Below are 19920 nucleotides of genomic sequence, written 5' to 3' on the forward strand. Positions count from 1 at the left end.
TCCATCATCATCACGAAAAGGTCCTTCCTTGCCTCCCTTGGAAAGAAATAGCAAACTTGTTTTTTGAAGGTTCTTCTTCTTCTTTTTTATCTCAATTTCAATAGTTTGCTGAACTACACTCAATCACACAATAATAAGGTTCACGATCGTAAAGTACAACATGGAGTTTCCACATCAAAACGTGGAATAAAAAGCTCTGACATCCTTCGGGAACAAGCATAAAAAGCGGAAAAGAATCCAATGTGTCCATGACGTTCTGGTCAAGTGACTTGTAATTTACATCTCTCGTTACAACAATTCGAGCAACTTAAAGTTTGCTTTCGTAAGTGACAGTAAGCTCTTTCGGTCGTGCAAATTTTAACAAAGAAATAAACAGCATTGTCCATCTCCTTATTATCATTTCCCGAAACACCCCGTTTTGGGGACCACCCCCCCCACCCCATCCCGAAATACCCACAAGTTGTTATTGCTGTGTCCTTTTCTCAATCACATCCCATACATGGTGATACCGAGAGGTGAAAGGTGCAACCTGCTCTGCTTATGTGGGTGGACGCTTCGCACTCGTAGAGTCCCCCATCATCCACCGTCAGGTTCTTCAGAGACAGCACCCCTGTGGATTCGTTCAAGGGGTGCACAGGTTAAAATCAAACATCAACTCGAAGAGAAAAATATACAAAGCTTCATGTCCTTCCTTTCTGCATCTCTCCTCACCCAACCTCTCAAGCATTCTCACTACCCCCCCCCACCTTTTTACAAAGCCTTCCCGTCTTGCACTCTCCCAACGCCTCCTCTCTTGTCCCTAACGACGTGGACCTCAAACATTCACGACTTCCACTCCAACCTGATAGATCTCTCAATCCAGGCTGCTGCTAATAAACCAGACATCATCTGTTTAACAGAATCCTTCCTCGCACAGAACGTCCCCGACTCCTTAGTGTCTCTCCCTGGTTCTCCAAACTGACAGATCTCTCAATTCAGGCCACTGCCGATAAACCAGACATCATCTATTTAACAGAATCCTTTCTCCCACAGGACGTCCCCGACTCCTTGGTGTCTCTCGCCAGTTCTCCAACCTGATAGATCTCTCAATCCAGGCCATTGCCGATAAACCAGACATCATCTGTTTAACAGAATCCTTCCTCCAACAAGACGTCCCCGACTCCTTGGTGTCTCTCCCCGTTTCTCCAACCTGATAGATCTCTCAATCCAGGCTGCTGCCGATAAACCAGACATCATCTGTTTAACAGAATCCTTCCTCTCACAGGATGTCCCCGACTCCTTGGACTCTCTCCCCGGTTCTCCAACCTTATAGATCTCTCAATCCAGGCCGCTGCCGATAAACCACACATCATCTGTTTAACAGAATCCTTCCTCCCACAGGATGGCCCTGACTCCTTGGTGCCTCTCCCTGGTTCTCCAACCCAATCGATCTCTCAATCCAGGCCACTGCCGATAAACCACACATCATCTGTTTAACAGAATCCTTCCTCCTACAGGACGTCCCGGACTCCTTGGTGTCTCTACCCAGTTCTCCAACCTCATAGATCTCTCAATCCAGGCCAATGCCGATAAACCAGACATTATCTGTTTAACAGAATCCTTCTTCCCACAGGACGCCCCCGACTCCTTGGTGTCTCTCCCCGGTTCTCCAACCTTATAGATCTCTCAATCCAGGCCGCTGCCGATAAACCAGACATCATCTGTTTAACAGAATCCTTCCTCCCACAGGACGTCCCTGACTCCTGTCACCTGTCACCTCGAGTTTGATAGGCCTGAACCACGCTCCGGCAGTGGAGTTGCACTTTACATCAAGAACTCCATTTCTCACTCTCCTTGTACTAATCTTACACCTCCCAACCCCCAAAGGTTCCTCTGGCTGCGACCTCCCCTCTGCTCCTACCTCTTGTTCATCTCTGTGTGTTGTAAGAATGAACTTCCAAACTTGTCGACCTCCTCGAAAACCTGATGGCGTCTTGTTAAGTCTGTCTCTGGTGCATGCTCCCCTCCTAACAGTGACAACTCCATCTACCTCTCTCTCTCTCTCTCTCTCTCTCTCTCTCTCTCTCTCTCTCTCTCTCTCTCTCTCTCTCTCTCTCTCTCTCTCTCTCTCTCTCTCTCTCTCTCTCTCTCTCTCTCTCTCTCTCTCTCTCTCTCTCTCTCTCTCTCTCTCTCTCTCTCTCTCTCTCTCTCTCTCTATCTCTCTTTCAGACAACGGACAAATTCTTATCCACTCATCCCAACTATCTCCTCAATCATGTATCCAAAAAAAACTGTCTTGTCTGCCCAGATGTTTCTCAAGATGAGAGCAAACTCTGACATATCCTTGTTCATCACATCCACCCCCCCTCTTCCCCCCACCCTACTCCAGTACCTTGTGCGCTTTGTTTCGGTATTCTCGGCTCGGGCTTCAGTCGGGTCCAGGAGTACGAGATTTCTCCAGTTGCAACCTCGGACAAACATTTCATCTGCACATCCTTGCCCTCCATGGGCTGTCCTCCTTCCAGTGAGCAGTTTGGAATGGGTGTCACTGGTTTGAAGGGAAATGGCGACACGGGGAGAGATTTAAAAAATTTATTCCTGGGTGCCGTGACTCCTCACACGTGTTTTCTTTTATTGGTTTTGTACTCATTGTTTGGATGACAACGAATCACAGGGCAAGCTATTGTCACATGAACAGATATCGATACTTCCAATGGGGAGCGTCAGAGGTCAAGCCACGTCCTTGAAGGGAAGACCATGGCCCAATACAGAAACCACACCTCGATGAGTGACCCGCCCGACATAGCCAAGCGATTAAGGCAACCATTTATCCCGTTATCCAGGAAATGAAAATCGTTCCTTCAGCCATTCACAACCAGGTAAGTTTCAACTAAAACATTGGGTGGATTGGTCACATCATCAGATTAATTACAACCAATTTGATGGCTTCGGGCAAGCATGAGGAACGTGGTTTCGTTTGCCTGGATTTGACTGCGAGATTGTGTTTGGGTGATGGGGATCATTCAGTGTCGATTTTCGGAGAACCTTACGAGCACATTTCATATTCATCTCTTCGTTACTTTGTGTTGTTCATGTTGTACCGTCGTGTTCAGCGCTGATTAACATCGGCCACTGAACGGATGGCCGGAACAGCTTTTAGCTCTCTTGGACTGCGTTAGAATAATGGCGGCTCTGCGAATGCTGGAATGCTCCTTTAAAACGGTGTTTGTTCCTGAACAAATATCAGAGGAATACTGAGCCAGACGGAGGGATACGATTGTGAAATAAGGGGTAGGGGGGAATGGGTATTCAATAAATAATTATAGACAAGAGAATAAAATCTAAGGTGCCTCACACCAGACTCGTTCACAGAAGGGAAAGGGTAACGAGAACCGGGTAGGGCCTCAGCTCTGTTGATGTGCTGACAAATATGGTGAGCAGTCATGAAGCAGGACACGAACAAGCAGCAGGAACAGGGAGAAGGCAGGACACGAGCAGGCAGGTAGGACGATGACGCATGGAGACAAGCAGAGAATACTTCTTAGGTGATGCAATCTTAAGATCTCCCACTACCTCCTCCAGTGCACTAAACACCTTTCCCCTCTTGTGAGGCGACCCCACCAAACTCAGCCTTCTCGGAGGTGACGAAACTCGGCCCTTCTCTCTTCCCTGGAGGTTTCCAAGGCCCCACCTCGGCACCTCACCTAGGGATTACAGAAGGCTGCACGTACGATATCTTAGCCTTAAACCCCAATCAATCATTACAATGCACCACCCTCCGTATGATCACATTCAAAGAAGGCAATTCTTAAGCTCACGTTTCTCGACTTAATTACATCGAGATTTCGAGCTACTCGAACACATTTACTGCGGGGAAGGTCCGGTCTTCGGATTTGGGGCCTGACGGTGCACTGTTTTTAGCTGGTGTGTCCCACCTGCCATCATTTGCTGACGGATGTTCAATAAACTATGGTGCCTTTTGAAAAAATTGGCCACTGTGTGCCGGTGCCCTCGCACACAATGGCATACTCTTCTGTCAGTGTCTCTACTGGGTTTACTGGTGGTAGAATTGCCAACAGAGCACCCGGACAATCTCCGTGGTGATGGGACAGATCATGCATAATCAGATCAGAATTGTTACGGAACAAAGACAAGCAAGTTAATCACTTGATCTCGGCACATTTATGACATCACAATCAGCGAACATTGACAGATGAGTCTTACCAAATACAATGAGGTCCATTTCGATAAAGTTGACGACCCCCAACCTCTTCACCTTGCACAAGTACTTGCCACTGTCAGACCCTTTGAGAGAGTGCAGCTCGATCGATGCGTCTCCCTTCCGATAGTCACCCATGAAGTTAACGCGGCCTTCCATACCTCTCTCTGGGGTGAAAACATTTCCTTCAGTAAACGCCAAAATCTGTAAAGTGGAAGCACGATTTGGGTTGGATGCATGAAACGGACAACCAAGAAACCAACGTGAAACAACTCATCAGAAGGTTTTGTTTTGTTTTGAATTTAAAGTCGAGGCTCGTGGAAGAGCAACGGATCAGGACGTCACACAACAAAAAGAACAGTAGAAAGAGGGGGGAAACACCAATAGCAAGGTTGAGGGACAAAATAGAGGGAGACCTGGCCAAGTAAGGGATGTGGATAGGAATGAGAGGTAGGGGTGGACAATATGGGAAGAGAAGCAAACTCTCAGGAAGGAAGAACTGGAAATTTGGAAGGAGGTTGGCTTGGGGATGGAAGGTGGCTTTACAGGGGCCGAAAAGATGATGCTTTTGGATTGGGGACGATCTGAGATGGTGACGAACAGCTGTTCATGATGATCCGGATTGAAGAGGATGTGGAAGTTGCTTCCACAGGGAGTGTCGGTGAGCAGTGATTCTGGGTTATTGGATGTGTTTTGGTATCTTGGATGTTCGTCACAGGGAGACAATCGTTTCATTGAAACGCAAAAAGATGACAAGAAACAGCTGTGGATATTGTTACCGGAACGGCCACAAGGGGGTAACCGGGAGTAAGATAGACTAGTTATGTCATGAATAAATGTGGAGCATAAGTGTGTGGCTTCTATGTAAAATGTTAGGACAATTAGGACACGTGTGTCACAGTGTGTTCAGAGCCGATAAACGTGACCCCTCCCTTCCGTAATGTGTTAATCCTTTAAATCACCTCCTTCGTAATCTGTCTTTGTGTTTGCTTGACAAATCATTTACCGGCTCCACAAGTCAGACAATCACCCTCAACCCCCAAACCTCCCAAGGAAGGTGAGAAACGGGGCCTTGAGACAGTGCGTAAGGTTCGAGTCATTGGCAGTCTCATGGACCCGCTCGAGGTGCTCAGAACCTTGGAAACCACCGGAAGCTACAAGAAGCTGCAGAGCCAACGAGCGTGCAGTTACACACAGTCACGTGGTAATAAAGGTCGAGGGGCAGACGGAAATAGTTCAGTTCCAGTCCCGTGGAGTAATACAGAACGGACATCTGGGTTGAGTCCTGCTGAGCCCAGTGAGTCTGAGTTAGAAAAGTGAGAGCTTCATGGCGGTGAGAGCTGAGAGGGAGAGAGAGAGAGAGAGAGAGAGAGAGAGAGAGAGAGAGAGAGAGAGAGAGAGAGAGAGAGAGAGAGAGAAAGTGGACAATCAACTCCGAGGATGGTCGGGGCATCGGGCAGCAAAAGCAAAACAAAGCGACATGGCACACGACACCGTCAAAGGAACAGGACATGAACACAAGAAGCCGAGCTGGCGGCCTGCCTCCAAAGCCTCCGAGGCCAGACACCAGCTCGGATATCTCCACCACAATCAACCCCACGAGGTTGAAATTTTCCACAAATGTACTCGTTATCGAATAAATATTATACGAGGATTTAATTCTGAATTCATCCCACTGGAAGCATCATTGCTGTGTGACTGATGTCGTGCCCCCTGTAGGTTGGAACAGGAATTGGGAATTTGTTCTCGGTGTTGGCGATAACGAGTCTCGTCTGCGACAAAGACGTAGGGTCTTTAACGTCCACCAATTCGTGCGAGCTGACCACAACACATGGACTAAGTGTTCAGTTCTTCCATGAAAAAAATTCAACAAACTCAAGTTACAAACGGGAATGAACAAAATCAAGTACCAGTGATATCCCAAAAATATGAGCGGGTGAAGTCCAGCATTTACATGTCGATTTAATTTATTTATCCGAAAGGAATCGTGTGACATGTTGTGTTACCGGCTTTGATGCATTGTCACGTATCCACTCGATCTCCAGGTTGTCCTCGTCTCCAGGTGTTGTTATGTAACTGCAATGCAGTCCGGCTGTTGTCCCATCAGTTGTCATCAATTTGTTGGTTCTGGTGGACATGTGTATCCAAGGCACCGTAGCTGTTGCACAAAAACAACGAGCATCACAAAGAATCTGATAACATGTCAAATGAAGAAACAGCATGAAACGAGAACGGCACTTGGTGGAGCGCATACCTCCGGAAGGCTGAACAGTTTACGTTTTGTATCAAACTGATAGGCCGGATGTAGATCCGGACCTCATCCAAAATCGAATCAATTCGCCGTTGTCACACACCCAACCTGCCCTCCAAACTTCGTCCGAATCCGTCCACAACTTTGAGATATCCATCATCACAGTTGATATGAAATCCTTCCTTTTCTCCAACATCTCAGATGACCAAATTCGGATTCGGACCAGGTCACTCTACCTCGGACATGCTGCTTCTACTCTCCCAACAATGGATGGAGGCCCTCAATGTCAGACATCAGATCAGGGCCGTCTCTCTGGACATATCTCGTGCTTTTGATTCAGTCTGGCATCCTGCCTTACTCTCCAAACTCTCTGCCTATGGTATCCAAGGGCAACTCCACACATGGATGATTGACTTCCTCCACTCTCGTAGCCAACGAACGGCTCTCAATTCAATCCTTTCCTCTCCTCTTCCTGTCAAGGCTGGACGACCCCAAGGCAGAGTTCTGGGCCCAGTCCTATTTCTGATCTTCATTAACGATCTCTCTGACTCTTGGAAAATCCTCTTTATCTATTTGTTGACGACTCCACCATCTGCCATGACATCCCTCACCCTACAGTCAGGTTGCAGCCTCTCCCCTCTCTTCAGATCTTGACAAAATCACAAGCTGGTCAAAACACTTGTAACATCTCCTTCAATCCTGACAAATCTCGCAGTCTCACTATCTCTCTCCGAAAGGACCGTCTGACAAACCCTCCTGGCTTCTACCTACTTTCCTAACAATCTCGTTCTTCTCTCCAGGTCTTCAAGACAACTGTTCACCACCATCTCAGATCGTCCCCAATCCAAAACCATGATCTTTACTCCCGTCGTTAACCCCCACTCCCAAGCCCACATCCTTTCACATTTCCAGTTTCTCCTTCCTGAGAGTTTGCTTCTGCATCCATCTTGTCCATCCCCTGTGTCCTCCCCTTCCCCCTCATTCTTATCTGCATCCCTTGTTTGTCCATCTCCATCTGTTTTGTTCCTCGGCCCGGCTGTTGGTGTTTTCATCCTGTTTCTGTTTGTCCTTTTGTTCTTGTGTCCTGATTCCTTCTGTGTTCCAGCTCTCCCAAGGGTCTTTACTTTGGAGACATAAAAAAATATTGGTCAAACACCATTTCGTTCCACGCCACATGGACATCCTGCACACCTGGTTTTCTCTCCCTCCTTCCTGATTTATGGTTGTCACCCCTGTTTTTATCCTTTTCATCTCAGAAAGAGGGGTACATGCTTATTGGCAGGACTGGAAGGTCGTTTACATCTGGATGGGTGATTGTATGTTGTGATTGTGATGTCCGTGAGAAGGTCTCGTCTAAAGGTGAACGTGTTGTCAGTAGTTCTTCATTCCTCACCTGATAACCCATTTCATTCTCACTCATAAAAAGCATGATTAAAGAGAATGGGAGAACGTTCCTGAAAGGGTCAGGTCAGGTCAGGTATGGGAGCATGTGCCAGAACAGCGCGTCGCTGCGTCCACTTTCCGCCGGTACTCCAGGGGCCTCCGTCTGGCCATCCCCCAGGCAGATGCCAGGCCCATCCCCATCTCCTTGAGATGATGGTCAACCTGCTGCAACCATGAGGCACGTGGTCGGCCCACTGGCCTCCTCCACTCATGAGACTCCCTCGCTGAGAGAATCTGGTGAGCAGGATCAGCGTCAGGAAAACGAGCCACATGTCCATACAGCCGCAGCTGACGCTCACGGACTATGCAGGTAACAAATCTCATCCGAGTCTCTCTCAGCAACCGCTCGTTGGACACAAAATCCGACCAGCGATAGCCAAGGATTCTCCGAAGAGACCTGGTACCAAAGGAATTAAGTCTCCGTCTCAGATCCTTGGTCAAAGTCCAAGTCTCGCACCCATAGAGCAAGACTGGAAGTACCAAGGACCTGAAGACTCGGACTTTCGTCCTCCCGCACAGGTACCGGCAGCGCCACACCCCATGATCCAGTGAATCCATGACTCCCCAGGCCCAACCCAGACGTCTATTGACCTCCGGCTCACAACCTGCGGAGACATGAATATCACTGCCAAGGTAAGTGAATCTATCCACGACCTCAACATCCTCACCACAAACAGACACAGACAGGACAGCAGCATCCAAGATGTCACCGAAAGCCTGGATCTTTGTTTTGACCCAAGAAATCCGTAATCCCAACGGCTCCGACTCCTCATTCAGCACCTCGAGGGCCCCCAAGAGGATGTCTAAAGTCTCCGCAAAGATGACTGCATCATCTGCAAAATCAAGGTCCGAGATCTTGACATTGCCAAACGATGCACCGCAACTTGATCTCTCCGACATCCTCCCAAAAATCCAGTCCATACAAGTGCTGAAAAGTGTGGGGGCAAGTACACATCCCTGACGAACTCCAGTAACAACTGGAAATAAGTCAGAGGCGGTACCACCACACTTCACAGCACTCTCAGTACCAGAGTAGAGTTCAGACATCAGATCGATCAGTTTCGGTGGCACCCCACGAAGACCAAGAATCCTCCAGAGGACATCCCGATTCACTGAATCGAACGCTTTACAGAGATCAACATAGGCTGCAAGCAGCCCCTGCCGAAACTCTCGTCTGCGTTCAGTGAGGACACGAAGAGCAAGGATACGGTCAATCGTTGACCTCTTTGGTGTAAAGCCTGACTGCTCTGGACGCTGGTGCTCAAGCAGATGGTGGCGAACCCTATCAAGAATTATCCGAGCAAAGACCTTGCCCGGCACTGAGAGCAGCGTCACCCCTCGGTAGTTGTTGCAGTCTTGGCGATCACCCTTCCCTTTCCAGAGAGGGACAACAAGGCCCCTCTTCCAGTCAGTTGGGATGATGCCTGTGTTCCAGGCAGAGCACAAAACTGCATGCAACGACGCGAGTGCAGCATTTCCACCAGCCTTGAGAAGTTCAGCATGGATGCCACAGATCCCTGGAGCTTTGCCCCGTTTCAACTGGTTCACCGCAGCCCGTGTTTCCACAAGCGATGGTGGACCACAGTTGATTCGAGGGTCAGCAACAGGGATTGTAACACCCTTGACGTCCAACTCGACAGCTGGGGGATCAGCCTGGTACAACCGCTCAAAGTAACCGGCCCAGCGGGCCTTCACTTCAGACTCCTCTGTCAAGAGCCTACCACTCTCTGCTCGAACTGCAGTGCTCCGAGGGATGGGCTTGGATGAACGTAATGCGCGAATTCCCCTGTAAGCGGGACGAGAATCACCTGTCCACAGGTAATGCTCTACCCCCTCACAGATTCCTCGCACATAGGCCTCCTTGTCCACCCTCAGTGCACGTACAGTTTTACGCCTCAGCTCCCTGAACAGCTCAGCTCTGCCATTCAGCCTGGCCCTGCGACTCTGGTCAATGGTATCCAGTGTCCCTTGAGAGACAAAATTCTTCTTTGCCCTGCGGTGAACTCCAAGGCATCCACCGGCAACATCAAGGACGGTGGTCTTGAAGGTGCTCCACAACTCTTCAGGACCCCCAAAGCACCCAGACCCCCAAGTGTCCACTCAGCCTGTTCGCAAACTCCTCAGCTACTCTCTCATCCCTGAGCTTGGCAACATCCAGCCTAGGCTGGGATGGTACCATTCTCCAGGATTTAAGGTGCAGCTTTAGAGTTGCTACAACAAGCCTGTGGTCAGTATTGAGGAACTGAGCACTCCGGTAGACCCTGCAGTTCTGGATCATCCTCCAACGACCGTCAATGAGGACATGGTCAATCTCCTTTGCCACACCGCCAGCGTTGGAATACCAAGTCCAGCGATGAGCTTGCGGGCGCTGAAACCATGAACCAGCCACCCTAAGTCCATGACTTCTTGCAAAGTCAAGGAACTTAGTGCTATTCTGGTTCATAGTTCCTGACCCATGGGGACCAACACACACCTCATAACCATCCCTATCAGTTCCAGTCGATGCATTGAAATCCCCCAAGACTAGAAGTGTATCTCGTCTGAAAGGGGAAAGGGGAAAGGAATCAATCCACGGACACGTTTCTGGCTCCCTGCCTATCATCAGCACGAGGTGAATTCCGTCCAGAAGATGAGGCCGCAGTTCGTCCCGCAAGGAAATTTCTACCACGAGCATTCCTTAAATGGAAGGAGATGGGTGCAGGAAGTCCACCCATCAACATGTTGCGACATCGATGACGGTCGACTTTATTCTGAGGTGTTGTGAGTTGCGATGCGATAAGACCAACAAAGTCAGGAAGTCGGTGAATCTTGTGATGGGTACTGAATCAAACAAAACACACAAACAAGATAAGATAACCTGTGGATTTTGTAAGGAGAGTACTATTGATGAAACAAAACGAGACTGTCATGCTTCCTCGCCTGACCGAATGATTAACTAGGTTTATAGTTGTAGTTAGCAACGGCTGAAGACCCAGGCTTACAGAGAGGCGTCGTTTCAAATTGTAAGCTCGTGTTGAACTCTCCGAGGCCGGCACCATTGCGAGCGGCGACTTGCACGTCGTATCGTTTCTCTGGTTCCAACCCAGTCAGGTGCACAAGCTCTGGGGAGGAAGACATGTCGGAGTTAAGGCCTCGTGAGGCAAACGATGAACAATTCATGACTCTATCCACATCAGTGGGATGTGATGGGTATGCAACGTACAGTTTTTGTATATTTTCTTTCTTTTTTTCTTGACAAGAGCAAAGGCTCATGGAAGAGCAAGTAAGAACTGACAGTGGGCCAAATAAGGAGGGAATGGATGGACAGGAAAAGAGGAGGAGAAAAAAGAGGAGAGCACATGGGAGTCGGTCTGTCTGTCTCTATTGTCGTTTGTTATCTTCTTTCTCATTGCTTCGCACATCGTCACCAAACCTCATTAGCGTAATTAGCAGTCTTACAGTTCTGCCTCCGCCATTTTTATTAACTTTCAACCGCACTCCTCGGAGGACTTCTTACATGATTGGTTACGGGATTGATGTTGTTGTCCCATCGCCCATCGTTGACGAGTATATCGTCTGGTCGGAACTAATTCCAGAAATACACGAGCGGCAAAAAGCAGAACGGCACTCGGTGGAGTGCGTACCTCCGCCAGGCTGAAAAGTTCACGTTTTGTGTCCCACTGATCGGCCGGATCTTGATTCGGACCTGAAGCAAAATCGAATCGGCTTGTTCGCATCACCGAACCAACTCATCCAGCAAGTTTTGTCATCGCTCGTCCACAACGTTATGAATTGTCATGCCGCATCTCGTTTGGTGAAGAATTACTCCAATAAATTTCTCGAATCCGGATCCGGATCTCCAGCAAAATGGAATCAATTCGTCCTTGGCACACGCCCAACCTGTCCACCAAGCTTCGTCCGAACCCGTCCACAACTTTTTGGAGAGATCCTGCGAAAACAGACAGACAAGGGGGCTGGAAACATCACGTCCGTCCACCTTGGGCGGCGGAGGTAAAAACAATGAAGTACAACTAGAGAGGGAATGATTCCTTATCAGAGAACAATGAAAGCACCCAACTTGGACATCACGCACTCGTCTTGTGCTTGTGAGGCCTTTGCTTTGCGGAGAGCACCTCGCATTGTTTTCATGCTTCCGGTGAGTTTGTCAATGTCCAGGTGTGAAATATTCTTCTTTCACACTTTAATAACTCGCGGACGATGAAAAGCTTGGATGTGATGCCGATTAAACGGAAGAACGGAACGTTCAGGACGCTCGGGAAGGCCTCGACACTCTCATTGCTCGGGCAAAGAAATGACCGGAACAGTTCAACGTCAGGAAACTCACATGTTCTGGGAGAAATAGACCAGGGGAAAGCAAGGGGTCGTCTTGGAGCACGTGACACAGGAGGACCCGGAAACGAATTTGAGCAGGAAGTGCGGTGCGAGGAAGCTGGAGGAAAAGCTCATGGGATTCTGGGATGTATTGGCAGGATGTTCGTTTTATCGGTAGAACGGGGTAGTGTTAACACTGCACAAGAACGTAGTGAGGTCTCACCTTGAATACGGTGTACAGGTGTGGTCGCTACGTCTGAGGAAGGACGTAGCTGCCATTATCGAGGGGGTTCAGTGTGGAGCTGCCAGCTCAAGTCAGCGATGAGGAGCGGCTGAAGGACGCCAGACTTTATACATTGTAAAGGAGGTGACTGTGAGGGTATCTGGTGGAGATGTTTTGAGATAATGAAGGGCAGAGCCAATATGGATGGAAGGAAATTATTATTATTATTATTATTTTTTACCAGGATGGACAATGACAGACACAGGCGGCACTGCTTGAGAGGGACAAAGAGGAAAGTGAGGACGGAAGCAAGATGGGGGGTGTTTCACAAAGAGAGGAGATCCGTGAAATGGTCTTCCTGGGAAAGACAACGGAACGAAATAATCTCCACTTCCAGCGAGTTCACGTGGCACGAATCGTCCTTTCAGAGCACGTGACCGAGGCGAATCGCCGGCAAGACCCGCCATTGTCGCGCTCTGAGCGCGGACCCAAAGAATGTGTCGATGTACATTCCACCACGTACCATGGAATGACTCATTCTCACGTGTCCCCCCATTTTACACCCCCTCGAGCACGTGCGGAACAAGTGGGCCGCGGTCGGTGAACGGAAGAGTGCGTTCAAACCTTGTTCACTGTCGGTGGTGAACGTCTTCCACTCGGGATTGTTCTCACAGTCACCCGCGGGTCGAACACGAATTACAAACTCCGACACAGGAACTCCACCGGTCGTCTCCGGTTGACCCAGGCGGACGTCGACCGACGTGGCACGCGGGCGGATGTTGGAAATGGAAGGCGCTGAGGGGGGCACTGGAGCGATTGGACATCGAGACAGTCTTCGCATTTATCACTTCAGATTCTAAAGAAGAAATTGTACAAATGTTTATAAAATAATAAATGTTCATCAGGTGTGATCCAAACATATATATAATATTGTAAAAGGCAATTTATCTGTGTGTACGTGTGAAAGTCCGAGAACGGCTCGGCCAATCTCTACCGGATGTGGGGTACGTGCTGGGGGCACCCAGCGTCAGGTCACTGACACAAAAAACAACAACCCCAACCCTCCTGCGAGGGAGGGAGACACGAATTTCGTTTGTGCACATGGCACAAAATATATTTGCGCAACCTTCCGCAATATCCACCACCTCCTCTCGAGGCTGCTCCCAGAGAGAGAGAGAGGGAGAGAGAGGGACGAGGTGTTTCCAGCCACTGAAAAGCAGGTAATTCAAAGATGGCCATCAGGTGGTGCGTCACACCGGCTTGTCGTGCACCTGTGTCCTCACTGGGACTGGTCCTTGGAAAGTGAAGCTGTGAGTTCACCGGTAAATTTCGGACTTACTGTCATGAAGACGAGTTTTGTAACAGTTTAAGGGAGATGCATTGCTTGTGAAGTGTAAAGGGTTAAAAACTGCAGCAAATCGTCAAGTTTGAAATTTGATTTCGTGGAAGTTTATTAATTTGATAAAATCAGTGGGTCGGGCTTCTTCTTCTTCTTCTCCTGCTTCTTGCATCAGGCAGCTTGGCTGCCAGGTTGCTCTTGACTATGCCACTGATGCTGTACCCTTTATACCAGGACGCTGGTACTCATTTTGCCGACCTCAGAAGGATGACAAGCTGAGTCAACCCCACCTGGTGTTGATTCAGCAGCCAATGGGGCTCGAACTCAAGACCCTAAGATCACAAGCCAGCCACCATCACCACGAAGCCAAGACCAGGCTGGGAGGGTGTGGGGCTCTGGGATATCATTTACTGGTACGTCAAGGATGTTTCGTTTAAACATGTTTTCTGCAATCTGTCCACAACTTTTTGAGATATCCTGTTCACAGACAGACAGACAGACAGCCAGACAAGGGTGAAAACATAACCTCCGTCCAACTTGTGTGGCGAAGGTAATAAATCCATAATTTATCATCGTACCGGCAAGAATAAGCTCATAAAACACGCTCTTCTCGCCCTCCAAGTTGCTGGCTTCACATCTGTATCTGCCGAAGTCTTCATCGCTCTCAGGGGTGATCTAGGAAGTCAAGAAGACCACAAGGGACAAAAAAAAAGTCACAAACTTGCCCAATCTGCTCTCACATCGTAATATTCACCACCGACATGTTGATGCACTCATGGAAATATACACCTGTGATGAAAACAGCCAATGTGTTCGTCATAGTAGAGGGACAATGTGAACACAAATGTCCCGCGACATCCTCACCTGAAGTATACTGTAGTATTCGAAGGTGGAGATTTTGTGACGAGTGTGTTGATCGAAGGGAATTTTATCGACATTTCGATACCAAAGCAAGATCGGAAAATGGTTGGCAGAGAAGCTGCACGTCAGGTTTACCGCTTTGCCCATCCAGGTGTAGAACGTGACAGGGACATCGTCAAACCTTGGAGAAACTGTGTAAACAAGGACAATGGAAATGTGACAGTGAATACAATGGATCTTACAAAATAAGCATGCACTGCGCTGGTATTCTTTCTCCAATTATTCTGTGTTTTCTTCTCTGCACTTCTGGTGTGACTTCATATTGTTATGTGGAAATGGTGGGAAGGCGGGGGTTTCCATAGTGACAATGTGGAAAGAATTGTCTGGACTGTGTGGTTGAGTAGGTTAGATTTGCCTCTGTATTGGGGACCTGTCAGCGGCGCATCATATGTAATACTGGATGTGCACTGACAAAGTGGTGATTGTAATCATAGAATAGTGTGGAGTAAGGTTATACTGTCTGACCTCAACAGGTGAGGCGAGGTCAAAAACCTGTAGCACCCAACACTTTAATGGAAACAACACAGGCCATTTGGCCAAAGGACAGCGGGCCACGGCGGCGAAGTGAGCCGTGGAACTCTGGCCAGGGGTGGAACACTTTTGCGAGGGAACACCGAAAGATGGCGCCACACATCCACATGAATGGGTGGCCAATGAGAGGAACCCGACGTGCATGAGGGTGGTCCCGGAGGAACACTTTTGCGAGGGAACACCGAAAGATGGCGCCACACATCCACATGAGTGGGAGGCCAATGAGAGGAACCCGACGTGCATGAGGGTGGTCCCGGAGGTGATGAAGGCTGTATTCGTGCACGCAAGCGGCAGTTCTCATTTGGTTACAGTGGAGACAACTCTCTCTCTCTCTCTCTCTCTCTCTCTCTCTCTCTCTCTCTCTCTCTCTCTCTCTCTCTCTCTCTCTCTCTCTCTCTCTCTCTCTCTCTCTCTCTCTCTCTCTCTCTCTCTCTCTCTCTCTCTCTCTCTCTCTCTCTCTCTCTCTCTCTCTCTCTCTCTCTCTCTCTCTCTCTCTCTCTCTCTCTCTCTCTCTCTCTCTCTCTCTCTCTCTCCCTCCCCCCTCTCTCTCTCTTTGAAATTACCTAAGGTTGATAATTCAGGAAAAAAATCCTTTCTGGTCTTTCACCCTCTACCTTTTCTGTGCCCCCATCCCTCTCTTCCCTACCAGGTTTCTGCAGGGTGCACGTGGTTGGTCTGGCAGTCACCCCCTTCTTGACAAACTTCCAAAATCCAGGTTCACCACTCTCCTCCACTCATTCGTTACTTTTTTTATGACCTGTGGAACCAACTTCCTCAATCTCTTCAATCTGATTCTCCCCTCCAGAGATTCACGACAGCTATTCACCACCATCTCAGGTGACCCCCATTCATACTCGTCATCTTTGCTACCCTAATTAACCCTCCACAAGCCCACCCTTAATTTCCAGCTGATTGATTGTGTTTCCCCTCTCCCTCACCCTCCTTTTGGTTCATCGTTCCATTTCTGTTAAATCACATCCAGCGTTCCTTCCTCTTCTTACTGTGCTTGAGCTTGTATCCAGCTTGTTCACCCCACACGTCCTCCTCCCCCCCCCCCTTGATCTCATTCTTCACCATGCCCATTCTTCCTCCAAGTGTCCCCCTGTTGTGTATTTATACCCCGTTGTTGATGTCCCCCCCTCCCCCTTCATAGCTCTTTCACGAGCCCCGGCTTTGTAGACAAAAAGCTCGAGGTGTGCTCGTCATGTACACAGATTGTGAATCCATTCCTATGTACCTAAGTTATGAAATTGAGTTACACATCATCCACCATTTGTTGTTTCCTTGGGAGCCGGACATGAAATACGTGGCTTCCCAGAGTATCGCAGAGGTGTTGGGGGTGTGGGGAGGGGGGGGATCAGAGCCACATTGATCTTCATTGGCGCAGACATCTTGGATTTTGCTTTTGTGAACGACACTTTTACCTTTAACATCTGATGTCAATTTTTGATTGGAAGAAAGCGACATCTTTCCAACATTTCTCACATTGGGTGTTCATTGTTCCTTTCAGATTGTGCGGTTATTGTCCATTTCAAATCCTTGGCAGAACCATCTTGTCGTCTCGATGTTTGAGTTCCCTGTGTTCTTCAACTCGATTGCCCAACTTTGATACACAACAATCTTGATCCCAATGTTCTCATCAATCAGCAGCAATGTCCTCAAGGAAATGTTCTTCTTCCTCATGGAAATTTTAAACAGTGTCCTCCAACAGCCAGGGAGAAGGCCTGACCAAACAAGACTCAACATGAACTTACGATTTCCTCCCAGGGAGGATGAAACTCATCACTAGCTGGAGAGGTCTTCGGTGGTGAAAAGTGTTGTGCAGATTTCTTGGTGGACATCACAAATTGTACAATAAATTAAATAAAGAAACTTTGAGAAACAGAGACTTACACGCCACATTTAGGAGCGTGGCTCCCACTGCTGTCCCTGCATTGTTGGAAGCGACACACTCGTAGATTCCATCGTTTGTGTATTGCAAATTTGTCAGGGTCAGAGTGGAAGTGACTGCGCTGAAAAGAAAACCTTCGCCTTCATTTGAAGAGGTCTGGGTCTGGGTTTCACACCGGGGTTGGGGTGAAAATAACAGCACAATAAGACAAGCTGTAATCCAATGACAGAAAAAAATCAGTTGCTCGATGAGAAGAATGTATGTGTTAGCATTTCGTAAACAAAATATTAAACAATAAGTGAAGGGAACGGTGGGATGGAACCACCATTCAATCCTACAGTTCTCTCCAGAGCTTGAGGCAAGTGGAACACGACGACAATCTTACATCATTCACCATTCCGACCTGCGATCTACCGTGCCACCATTATTCCTCCCTCACGCAATGATCATGTGACCCAATCTGGAAATTAAAATGACTACTGTCGGGCACCGCTATTCATGGGGGATACGTTCCTGGAAAATTCCACAAATAGCGAATAACGGGGAATTATTTCCATGGAAAAGGGTGGGATAGGTTCCTGGAAAATTCGGCAAAGAGTGAATGCGCGAATAACGGGGCATTATTTCAATGGAATAAGGAGGGATACGTTCCTGGAAAATTCCGCAAATAGTGAATCTGCGAATAACGGGGCATTATTTTAATGGAAAAAGGGGGGATAGGTTCCTGGAAAAATTCCGCAAAGAGTGAATCAGCGAATAACGGGCCATTATTTCAATGGAAAAGGGGGGGATGGGTTCCTGGAAAATTCCGCAAAGAGCGAATCCGCGAATAACGGGGCATTATTTTAATGTAAAAAGGGGGGATAGGTTCCTGGAAAATTCCGCAAAGAGTGAATCTGCGAATAACGGGGCATTATTTCAATGGAAAAAAGGGGGGGATAGGTTCCTGGAAAATTCCGCAAAGAGAGAATCCACGAATAATGGGGCATTATTTTAATGGAAAAAGGGGGGATAGGTTCCTGGAAAAATTCCGCAAAGAGTGAATCCGCAAATAACGGGCCATTATTTCAATGGAAAAGGGGGGGGGATGGGTTCCTGGAAAATTCCACAAAGAGTGAATCCGCGAATAACGGGGCATTATTTTAATGGAAAAAGGGGGGATAGGTTCCTGGAAAAATTCCGCAAAGAGTGAATCCGCGAATAACGGGCCATTATTTCAATGGAAAAGGGGGGGATGGGTTCCTGGAAAATTCCGCAAAGAGCGAATCCGCGAATAGCGGGGCATTATTTTAATGGAAAAAGGGGGGATAGGTTCCTGGAAAATTCCGCAAAGAGTGAATCTGCAAATAACGGGGCATTGTTTTAATGGAAAAAGGGGGGGATAGGTTCCTGGAAAATTCCGCAAAGAGAGAATCCACGAATAACGGGGCATTATTTCAATGGAAAAGGGGGGATAGGTTCCTGGAAAATTCCACAAAGAGTGAATCCGCGAATATCGGGGCATTATTTTAATGGAAAAAGGGGGATAGGTTCCTGGAAAATTCTGCAAAGAGTGAATCCGCGAATAACGGGGCATTATTTCAATGGAAAAAGGGGGGAGGGATAGGTTCCTGGAAAATTCCGCAAAGAGTGAATCCGCGAATAACGGGGCATTATTTCAATGGAAAAAAGGGGGGGATAGGTTCCTGGAAAATTCCGCAAAGAGAAAATCCGCGAATAACGGGGCATTATTTCAATGGAAAAAGGGGGGATAGGTTCCTGGAAAATTCCGCAAAGAGCGAATCCACGAATAACGGGGCATTATTTCAATGGAAAAGGGGGGGATTGGTTCCTGGAAAATTCCGCAAAGAGTGAATCCGTGAATAACGGGGCATTATTTTAATGGAAAAAGGGGGGATAGGTTCCTGGAAAATTCCGCAAAGAGTGAATCTGCAAATAACGGGGCATTATTTTAATGGAAAAAGGGGGGGATAGGTTCCTGGAAAATTCCGCAAAGAGAGAATCCACGAATAACGGGGCATTATTTTAATGGAAAAAGGGGGGATAGGTTCCTGGAAAAATTCCGCAAAGAGTGAATCCGCAAATAACGGGCCATTATTTCAATGGAAAAGGGGGGGGGTGGGTTCCTGGAAAATTCCACAAAGAGTGAATCTGCGAATAACGGGGCATTATTTTAATGGAAAAAGGGGGGATAGGTTCCTGGAAAAATTCCGCAAAGAGTGAATCCGCGAATAACGGGCCATTATTTCAATGGAAAAGGGGGGATGGGTTCCTGGAAAATTCCGCAAAGAGCGAATCCGCGAATAGCGGGGCATTATTTTAATGGAAAAAGGGGGGATAGGTTCCTGGAAAATTCCGCAAAGAGTGAATCTGCAAATAACGGGGCATTATTTTAATGGAAAAAGGGGGGATAGGTTCCTGGAAAATTCCGCAAAGAGAGAATCCACGAATAACGGGGCATTATTTCAATGGAAAAGGGGGGATAGGTTCCTGGAAAATTCCACAAAGAGTGAATCCGCGAATAACGGGGCATTATTTTAATGGAAAAAGGGGGATAGGTTCCTGGAAAATTCTGCAAAGAGTGAATCCGCGAATAACGGGGCATTATTTCAATGGAAAAAGGGGGGAGGGATAGGTTCCTGGAAAATTCCGCAAAGAGTGAATCTTCAAATAATGGGGCTTTATTTTAATGGAAAAAGGGGGGATAGGTTCCTGGAAAATTCCGCAAAGAGTGAATCCACGAATAACGGGGCATTATTTCAATGGAAAAAGGGGGGGATAGGTTCCTGGAAAATTCCGCAAAGAGAGAATC

The 19920-nt window shown here is 48.0% G+C and overlaps 1 protein-coding gene across 5 annotated transcripts in view; it reads right to left on the minus strand.

The window, feature by feature from the left end:
* Nucleotides 1-441: 441 nt before the first annotated feature.
* The window catches only part of LOC147008240 (neural cell adhesion molecule 1-like), a 44088-nt gene continuing 24609 nt past the window's right edge, over nucleotides 442-19920 (minus strand). For 2 of the 5 annotated variants that reach the window (XM_085865111.1, XM_085865115.1), the window contains 9 exons: nucleotides 17111-17270; nucleotides 14630-14817; nucleotides 14344-14440; nucleotides 13051-13233; nucleotides 10874-10993; nucleotides 6205-6356; nucleotides 4204-4402; nucleotides 2372-2527; nucleotides 442-610 (listed from right to left, as the gene is read on the minus strand). In XM_085865111.1, coding sequence (XP_085721237.1) covers nucleotides 483-610; nucleotides 2372-2527; nucleotides 4204-4402; nucleotides 6205-6356; nucleotides 10874-10993; nucleotides 13051-13233; nucleotides 14344-14440; nucleotides 14630-14817; nucleotides 17111-17270 — 1383 coding nt within the window. In that variant the 3' untranslated portion in view covers nucleotides 442-482. Of the gene's footprint in view, nucleotides 611-2371; nucleotides 2528-4203; nucleotides 4403-6204; nucleotides 6357-10873; nucleotides 10994-13050; nucleotides 13234-14343; nucleotides 14441-14629; nucleotides 14818-17110; nucleotides 17271-19920 lie in introns of those variants that run through there. The other 3 variants (XM_085865113.1, XM_085865114.1, XM_085865116.1) reach the window with 3 other exon arrangements.

Source organism: Eptatretus burgeri, chromosome 20, assembly GCF_056783735.1.
Source record: "Eptatretus burgeri isolate ZD-2024b chromosome 20, Ebu_testis_v1, whole genome shotgun sequence".
NCBI lineage: Eukaryota > Metazoa > Chordata > Myxini > Myxiniformes > Myxinidae > Eptatretus > Eptatretus burgeri.